The sequence below is a fragment of the Antechinus flavipes genome, chromosome X (assembly GCF_016432865.1).
Source record: "Antechinus flavipes isolate AdamAnt ecotype Samford, QLD, Australia chromosome X, AdamAnt_v2, whole genome shotgun sequence".
Classification (NCBI taxonomy): Eukaryota; Metazoa; Chordata; class Mammalia; order Dasyuromorphia; family Dasyuridae; genus Antechinus; species Antechinus flavipes.
In genome coordinates this window covers 84,911,755-84,920,898 of record NC_067404.1, presented here as the reverse complement: position 1 = coordinate 84,920,898, position 9,144 = coordinate 84,911,755, and the positions used below count along the sequence as shown (strand labels likewise).

General features: G+C 52.8%; 1 protein-coding gene across 2 annotated transcripts; it reads right to left on the bottom strand.

The window, feature by feature from the left end:
- Positions 1-1,034: 1,034 nt before the first annotated feature.
- On the bottom strand, positions 1,035-5,907 carry MON1B (MON1 homolog B, secretory trafficking associated). 2 transcript variants are annotated; one of them, XM_051968106.1, is made up of 6 exons: positions 5,688-5,907; positions 5,286-5,497; positions 4,747-5,073; positions 2,956-3,763; positions 2,652-2,799; positions 1,035-1,809 (listed from the first exon to the last, which is right to left on the bottom strand). In XM_051968106.1, exons 2-6 carry the CDS (start codon positions 5,485-5,487, stop codon positions 1,603-1,605), a joined length of 1,692 nt encoding a protein of 563 aa, XP_051824066.1. In that variant the 5' UTR covers positions 5,488-5,497; positions 5,688-5,907; the 3' UTR covers positions 1,035-1,602. The 2 variants fall into 2 exon arrangements, with proteins under 2 accessions (XP_051824066.1, XP_051824065.1); XM_051968105.1 differs by having other exon boundaries at positions 4,999-5,073; positions 5,286-5,839.
- Positions 5,908-9,144: the final 3,237 nt, after the last annotated feature.

The following is a 9,144-nucleotide window of genomic DNA, read 5'->3' as shown; positions in this document are numbered from 1 at the left end:
CCTTCCACCTTCCCAGAGGCAGGAGCAGTCACAGGTATGACCTTGGTGGCATTTGAAATGCGCCTGGGCCAGAAATGGCCCCTAGAGCAATGGAGGAAGCTTTGGGTGCAAAGGTGACTCATTGGGAAGGCCTTGGAGAAGAGTCTGAAGGCAAGACTCCCTGAGAAATCCCAGCGGGACAGGGGGGTAAGGGGTGAATGAACTCAGGGTGTTAATATACATCAGGGCTGAGGAACATCCAGCCCAGTAGGGCCCCTAAAATCATTGAGTCTGGCCCTGCCAAGGCAACAGTGGGTGGCAGCCACCTCCAGCTGCTTGAACTCATTCTGTCGATCGCTTTGTGTGGCTCCCAAGTGCTGTTATAAATATCCCAAAGGCTCTTGGCAGAAGAAATCCGCCTCACCCCCGGTGGAGGTGGTGCTTGAATAACCCACCAGCTTCCTGTAATAGGGCTCCTTTTGATAAAGTGCTCAGTGAGCTACATTGGTATCTTTTATGGGCTCAGCCCAAACCCCAGAGTATCTCCATGGGGCTTGAATAAGAAGGCCGGGGTTCACAGCCACATGTTCTGACTGCAAATCCTAAACTTCCTGAGTCCTAACCGGCTCCCCTCCAACCCAAGGTTTGTCAAGGTCATTAAGAGACCGGAGGGAACTGTACCTGAATCTGGGGGTGGGACCGGGACTGAAGAGTATGACCAAGAGGAAAGAAGCTGGGAGAGGGCCTTGGCCCAAAACCTCTGCAGGTCACTTGGGTCCATGGCAACTATGAGCTTAGCACCCAATCCAGCTGCTTTGTATTTCCTTTCCTTTGTCGGATTGCAAGTCCTACGTCTGGCATCCCCCAGGTCCATCGAAGTACCACGGCTACTGTCGATCCTTCCCCGCTAAAATGGGGGACGAGAAAGGGGGAGGCCTGGAGGTAGCTGGAGTAGGGCTGCCCTGAGCCTTCCCAGCAGGTGAAAGTTTATGTAGTATCTCTCACTCCAATGTAGGGATCAGGAAAGAGGCTGGGACAGAGTCAAGGAAAGGGGATCTTTTTAAAAAATCTTTTATTTCTGCTCTCATTTAAGTCAGAGCCTTAAGGTGGCAAAAGAGTGCCCCTTGTCAAAGGCCAGGCAGGTGGAGGTGGGGTGAAAAAAGGGGGACGACAGGTTGGGCAGGGCCCAGTGAGGGGCCAGGAGGAACTGTTCAGAACTCGGAAGCTATTTCTGGCTGAGCCCAAGGAGAGGGACAGATGACGCCTCTCAGTGACTCACACATAAACTGCAGCTTGGGACGGTCAAAAGGGAGAGGTGCCAATGGATGAGGGCCCCCCCCCCTTCCCCGGGAAAGCCCAGCATAGCCGGACAAAAGGACTCTCCTAGCTACTCCCAGAGCCACGACCTCAGAGCAACCCACAAAGGCTTGATCCTTCCACACAGATCTGCCTCCCCACCTCCCCAACACACACTGAAAGTCACCAACACATGGAAAAAAGCACCCCCCCCAATGACTCTTATGGACACAGAGATGGGCCCTCACAGCTTCCTGCTTGGCCTTTAGGGAGGAACAGTAAGGGATAAGTCTCCCTCCAAAGAGGGACATGGACTTTAGCAGAATCTCAAAGGCCGTTCTCCAGGGCAGAATCAGTCCTGTTGGGCCCGTGGCGGGCTGGGCCAGGGGCAGTTGAGTACTTTGGAGGGTATCGGATGAAGAGTCGGTCTTCCTCCCTCTTCACCCAACGCAGAAGCTTGGTAACAGCATGGATGGCACCTGATTTTGTCACCAGTGGGTTAAAGCAGGCATAAAGTTCAAATTTTGGTGTCACCTGCGAGGAAAAATGAGAACTCAGAAGGGTGCTCTCCAACTCCAGGGGGCCTGGCTGCCCTGCCTGGCCCCCCGGAACCAAAAGCTGCAGTTAAAAGCTGCCCTGCGTTCCTATCCCAGCTGCAGGCCCTTTGGAGCTGTGTGAGCCTTGACCCGGGGCCCCCAGTTTCCTCCTCCATGAAATAAGGTTGGATTCAGTGACCTCTCGGGTCTCTTCCAGCTCCAGATTGCTGCCAAGAAGCAGAACTCTTGTCTCTCTACGGAGCTCCGTTCACCTGACTCCATAGAGAGCTGCCCTTCCCTTGGATGAACCTCTAGCTCAGATCACGGAGTGGCACGGGCTCTTCCCACTCGCTCTAGCTAGTGAGCCTTGGCTAAGGCCCTGCCCCTCTGTAACAGCAGCTATTCTGGATGTCTGAGCTTTCCCTGGGCCAGGAGTGGAGCACTCTGGTGAACAGAAAGTTTGGGGACTCTCAATTTTACTTTAAAACATGACTCAGAAGGCGAAGGTGTGGCATTGTTATTACTAAATACTCTTCCAATTCTGAGTCCCCTGCTTCTAGATCGCTGGCTAACCCTCCCCAGTGCCCTGAGCAGCTTAGGCCCGTAACGGTGTGGTGGCTTCCCTCGAAGGGCAGGCTCTCAACCCTCTCTCCCCCTGTCGCTTCCTTTGGAGCCGGCCTCGAATCTGTGCAAAGAGCCTCCAATACATATCGTCGGAGTTTGGCGTTTGCTTAACTTGAATGTTGCGAACCCCAGAAAATCCCAGAGTAGGGAAACCTTCTCCTTCTTAGGGGTCTCTGTCTCAGACTTGCTCTGAACCACAGCAGGAACCCAGCTCACCCAAGCAAGCAGGGTCTCCTTCTCAGCCACGTGATAGATGAGCCGAAGGGGCCTCGACGGGGAATGCAGACGCCCGTGCAGGTGATAGTAGAGGTCGAAGAGCCTCTGGCGTTCACACTCGCTGGCATACGGGCCCTCCATCTCTGGGCTGGTGGGGGATGGGGGTCAGAACGATCTGTCAAAAGGGATCCTTCTTCTCTTTTCTCCAACTCCTCTCCTCTTCCCTTCCCTTCTCCACCCCTCTCCACAACCCCCTCCTTCCCTCCCTCCGGAAATCCTCCCAGAAGCGATGACCCACAGTCACCTGGTGAACTGCGGCAGCTGTCGATAGTTGTCAGGGACGTCAAAAGGCTTGTAGAGGAAGTGCCGTAGGTCAGGGGTGCCGACTGCACTGACCCCATAGGAGGGCAGCCCCACCCCCCCGCTGGCAAGAACCCGGGAGGCACCCAGGGCCTGCAGACCCTCTTCAACTATCCGCTTGCAGCCCGCCAGGGCATGGAAGGCCTCCCGGTCAGTTGAGAGGAGCACGAGGCAGATAGCGTAGTCAGTGTTGTCACCTAGGTAACTGACATAAGCGTAAAAAAAGCCATCGGGGTTGAAGCGAGGCAGGCAGACGGGAGCCCAGACCTCCCCGGCCCGGAAGGCCGAAGATGCTCCCACCAAGTTCAGGAGCAGGTGGAGATCCGCCGGGTCAAGGCGGCAGTCTTCCAGGACAGCCCTCTCTTGTGCCGCCGTGACCAGGTGGCGGCCAGCAGCCAAGATGGAGAAGGCTAGGCTGGGTGCCGTGGCCCGCTGCAGGAGGGCACCCAGGCTGTCCCGGAATGGCGCCGGCAGGGGCAGGCAACGCACGGCGCCCAGCAGGAAGCCCGGCTCCCGTTCGGCCCCGTCTAGCAGGCTGTCGAGGATCCGTTCGGAGCCAGCCAGGAGCCTGCGCAAGTCATAGCTCCTCTGGCGCTCAAACACTCGAGCCACGCCAGCCCGCGTGAGCACGCTCACAATCTGGGCGTGCACTCCTAGGAGTTCACAACGGAGCTGTGCTGCCGACTGGGGGGTCCTGGACACCGCGACCAGCACCAGAGGACCTTGCTGCAAGAAGACCAATGTTCGATCATCTGTCATGGAGGAAGGAAAAGAAATGAAAAAACTGAGGAGATCGGGGCCCCCGCCAGGGCAAATAGGCAAGTCCCTTCATTCTCTCCCCAAGCAAGTTTAGCCTGTACCGACTCTGTCAGTGACTCACTGCGTGAGCTCGGGCAAGTTCATTCTTCTCACTGGGCCTGCCGCCTCCTCAGGAAAACGGAGGTGATCTTTAAGTCTCGTTCTGGGTCTGCTATGCGATTTTCTGAGTTGGAAGTTCCCACTGTACTTGGGAATTTAGATTCTGCTCTAAGCTGAGTTTCTTATGGAAATGGAATTCAGAGTGGCTTTAGGAGACAGCCTGGTTTGATTCAAAAAAACCAAAATGCCCTGGATTGTGGGTTGGTGTACTTGGCTTCAAACTGGTCCCCAATTCAGATGCTGACTACTTGTGTCACACTCGGGGCCCTTTTCAGCTGTCAAATGAAGGGTTTGGCCTAAATGGTCTAGGATGTCTTTCCAGCTTCAGAAGGAAAGGGCGAGAGCCATGACTTCATGACCCTGGATGGAACTACTTTGGGCCTCTCCCAGATTTGCTAGGAAGAAAGGGGAGGGCAACAGGTGTGTGTGTGTGTGTGTGTGTGTGTGTGTGTGTGTGTGTGTGTGTATTGGGGGTGTATGGGTGTGGGAGTGTTTATGGGGATGTAAATGGGGTGTATGGATGTGTGTTTGTGTGTGTATATGGGAGTGTATGGATATGCATATGTATGTATAAGGGGTGTATGGGTATGTTTGTGTGTATATGGGGGTATGTGTATGTGTGTATAGTGGGATATGTATGTAGGAGTGTATGGGTGTGTGTGTGTATAGGGGTATGTGTATATGGGGATGTAGGGGGTGTGTGTATATGAGGGTGTATGGGTGTGGGGAGATATGGGTGAGTGTGTGTATATATATGTGTATGTGTGTATATATGTGCATGTAAAACTGTGTTGGAGGAAACAGGATAAGGTGGTACCTGAGTAGATAGAACGGATGGCATTGTCCCCACTTTGGATGAATGAGACTAGGGCCATCATCACACCCATGGTGGCAGACAGGGCCTCCTCATTGCCATAGCGGGAATAGATGGGCTTCCCAGCCTCACTCAGCACGAACACATGCTTTCGCCTGCTTCTCCAACCCTCAGCCGTCACATCCTCCTCATCTCGAGGTCCAGGAGCCGCCAGTTCCCCTCTTTGGCTGCTGTCACCAGTGCCAGGCATTTTACCTGCCCTTCCTGCGTCCTTGCTTCCTTTATTATCCTTTTTCTCCAAGGAGGTCTGGCCTGAAAGCTCATGCACACCTGGAACAGAAGGCCTCCTGTAAGTTTCCCAAGGACTGGCCAGGCTATTATGCAAGGCCACCAGTTAATCGCTTCCCCCGCTCCCCCCCACCCCCAGCCTTTCTGGGTCTGCTCTAATCCCAGACTGGCATGAACAACGGGCCTGGTCTAAGTCACTGGGGGTGGCACCGAAGCCCCACGTGCCCCCTCTGTGGGGTCTAAGCTGAGCTCACCTAGGTGAGTGGGGGCCTCTTTCTCGGGCCCTGCCAGGGCCCCCGGAAGCTCCTCATCAGCTCCGGGGGGCCCACAAGCCTCCGGGCTGCTCGGGGCTCCCTCGGGCTCCTGAGCACTGGCAACCCTGAAGGGCCTCGCTGGGTCGCCGGAGGCTTCCGGGGCTGGAGCGGAGCCGCCGCCAACACCTCCTCGGGCCTCCATCTCCGCAGCCCTGGGTTTGGGCAGAACAGTCCTGTGAGCGCTTGGCCGTTCCTCCGGCCTGCCTGTCTGCCTGCCTTCCACTGACCCCCCGGATCCGCCGGAGGTAATGGGGCCAAGAAAGGCCACTCCCAGCCCGGCCCCGGTCCGACCGCCGTCATCACCGCTCCCCCCTCGCCCGGGCCTCGGGGTCCAGGACTCACCCTGGGGCGTCAAGGCCGCTGCCCGGGGTGGGGAGAAGGCAGAAGCAGCGCACCGGGACCGGGGCCGGGCCGGGGCCGGGCCGGGGGTCGAGGGCGGGGCCGAGGCTGAGGGCGGGGCCGGTGCCTGAGTTCGTAGGCTCCGAGCCCCGCCCCCCGGCCCCCTGCCTCTCCCTTCTCCAGCCCCGAGGAGAAACTCCAAGGCCGCCTATCCTCGAGCTCCGGAGGCGTGGTTACGCGAATTAAACGTCCTTTCGGCCAATACGATGCCTAGGCTGCTGTCTGTCCCGCCCCGGGACCTGACAGACGCCTGCTGTGGACCAAAGAATCTGCTGGGAACAGAAAAAAACTGGCCTGGGCTCCTCAGTCCGCCGCCTCCCTTCACCTCAGGGCTGCCTGGACCTATTTCGCCCGCCTGGCAGTCTGCACGGCGAGTGGTATCGTGGGCCAATGGGCAGGCCGGGAACACCCGTTCCGTCTTCTTGCCCACTTCGGGTCTTCCTTCCAGAAACCTCGCCGGCCAATGAGAGAGCTCCGAGTGCCAGGAAAGCATCCGTTAGCCCCTCCCTCTCCTGTTCCTAGGAACAGAGGATACGGAGGGCGGGTCCGCTCCCACTTCTGGAGCTGCGGACCCTAGTTGGCCACCGACCTTGGGACGATCTCCGGGCTGTCGGTTCGGGAGGTGCTGCGCTGTCCGTGCGCATGGTTTGGCTAGGTAGAGCCCCCGCGGGCTAGGGACGGGGAGAGAGCTTGGCCACGGCCAGGTGAGGCCGGCGGGGGCCCGCGCGTTCCTGCGAGTCAACACCACGCTAGCTTCCTAGGAATGTCTCGTCTCTCCGATTCACGGTCGCAGACGGCCACTGTACCCCGTTCAAACTCCCTGAACCTTTTACCTTTCTTTGTAACTCCATACTCGACACCTGATAGGCGATCCTAGAAAAAGCAGCATCCAGGTTGCCTGAATGCAAGAGACAGAAGTGGGGAGCTCCAGACCCCAGGGAGTTTCCCAGACACACCTGAGAATGGGGATGGGGTGGGAAGGCGGCCCAGAGGCACATTTCTGGCTGCTACCATTCTTGAAGCCAAAGCAGAAGCGATCCCTACTCCAAGAATTTCCATTCTACTTGGGGGTGGCAAAATGTTCAGTGTCCTTACTAACTTTTGCCAAAATAAGCCAGCACAACATCCAGACGGCCAAGGAAATTCACTCAGGCTGACACACCTTATCAGCTGGTGAGGGACATGTTTATCTTACAATTCCGCAGATGACAACATATTTACAAGTCGAATAATATCAAACAAAATACTATTTGAGAATATCTCGTTTAAGAGTCACAGGGTAGTTGTCAGACTGTTCACACCCTTTGATCCAGCAGGGTCTCTTCTGGATCTCGTATCCCAAAGAGATCATAAAAAAGGGGAAAGGACCCATCTGTGCAAATATGTTTGTGGCATCTCTTTTTGTAGTGGCGAGGAACTATAACTTGGGGAATGGCTGAATACGTGATGGTATATGAATGTGGACTCAGCATTAGGAATGTAATTGATGGGGCACAACCTTGGAGAACGTTTGTGGAAAAAAGGAGTTGGAACTCATATTTTTGTTCCACTAAGCTGCTCTTCAAGGATGTCTGGTTCGTCGTCCAAGAGTCTGGGCTGCTATCTCTCTCTCTCTCTCTCTCTCTCTCTCTCTCTCTCTCTCTCTCTCTCTCTCTCTCTCTCTCTCTCTCTTTTTATTATAGCTTTTTATTGACAAAACATATGCATTTTTTATATGTAATTTTTCAACATTGACCCTTGCAAACACTTCTGTTCCAACTTTTCCCCTCCTTCCCCCCACCCCCTCCCCTAGATGGCAGGCAGTCCCACATATATTAAACATGTGAAAGTATATGTTAAATACAATCTACGTGTACATATTTATACAGTTCTTTTGTTGCACAAGAAAAATGGGATTTAGAAAGAAGGTAAAAATAACCTGGGAAGAAAAACAAAACTGCAAGCAAACATCAACAGAAAGAGTGGAGATGCTATGTTGTGATCCACACTCATTTCCCAGTGTTCTTAAACTGGGTGTAGCTGGTTCTGTTCATCACTGATCAATTGGAAATGATTTGGATCCTTTCATGGCCAAAGATATGGGCTGCTATCTCGAAGCTGGCCTCTAACAATGAGCACTTTTTAGTTTGTTGAGAAAAGAAAGGGGGTTGTTGTTAGCCCCTATTACCAAACTTCCCATTGATCGTGAGAACCCCAATCCCATGCCGTCATTCACCCTGCTCTGTTCTTTGTTCTGTACTCCCCAGTTCCACCTCTAATTGTTTTCCCTGGAAATTTGCCTGCTTGCTCCTTGCTCTTTGTTGTTTATCTTCCTCTCTTGGAATTTAGCCTGCTTTAATTGACCTCATTATCGTTTTTTTAAATTAATAATAATAAATAATAAAATAACAAAACTTTGCTCTTGGAGATGATTTAAGCTTTCAAATTCTTTTGAGACATCTGCCACCCTGGTTCAGAATCCCATATTCTGGGGCTTGAAACCCAATAGGATGTTCAGGAGGACTAGTCTAATTCACCTGCATGTCAAGACAATGTTTGGGACCTCATTTGCCTTTTTTGTTTTGCTTTTAATTTTTTTCTAGTGTTTTTTTAGGAATGGGTATTGTATTTTGTCGGCTGCTTTTTCTATCTCCAGGGAGATAATTATATACTTTTTCTTGGTTTTGTTATTGATGTAGTCAATGATGCTTATAATTTTCATAGTATTGAACCAGACCTGCATCCCCAGTATAATCCCACTTGGTCATAAGGTATGATCTTTGTGATATGTTGCTGCAATCTCCTTGCTAGTATTTTATTTAAAATGATTGCATTGACATTCATAAATGAAATTGATGTTTTTTTTTCCTCTGTTTTTAATCTCCCTTGTTTAAGTAACAAGAACATTTGTGTTATAAAAGGAATTTGGTAGGATTTTTCCTTTAATCCTTTATTTCCAAGTTTTCCTTGACTGGGGATGCTCAGACTGGGAAATTCTTGCAATTTTCAGCAAAGTTCCTAGGGAACCTTTGCCACCTTTTCACCTTCTCTGGGACGCCGGAGGAGGCATTTAGGGTTAGGATGGCTTCTGGCAAAGAAAGTCCATGGCTTTGGGCAAAGCTGGGCCAGTCCTCTTTCACTCATTTTGTCTGTGTCTGTATCTCTGTGCAGCGTCTCGGGCACGTTTGTTCTGTGAGTTGGATTCTGTCACCTGGAAAGATTGAAAACGTGACCAGTGAGAAAAAACCTTCCATGCTGTAGTTAGAATGCTGGGAAGATTTCTTCTTAACATCGTTGGCGCCTACCTTAAACAGGGAAGACAGCCTAACTTTTTCCCGTGGACCCCAGCTCTGGACAATCTGGGGGCTACAGAAATAGGGAGCTAATTAAATGACTCATTAAAATGAAAGTAACATCTTAG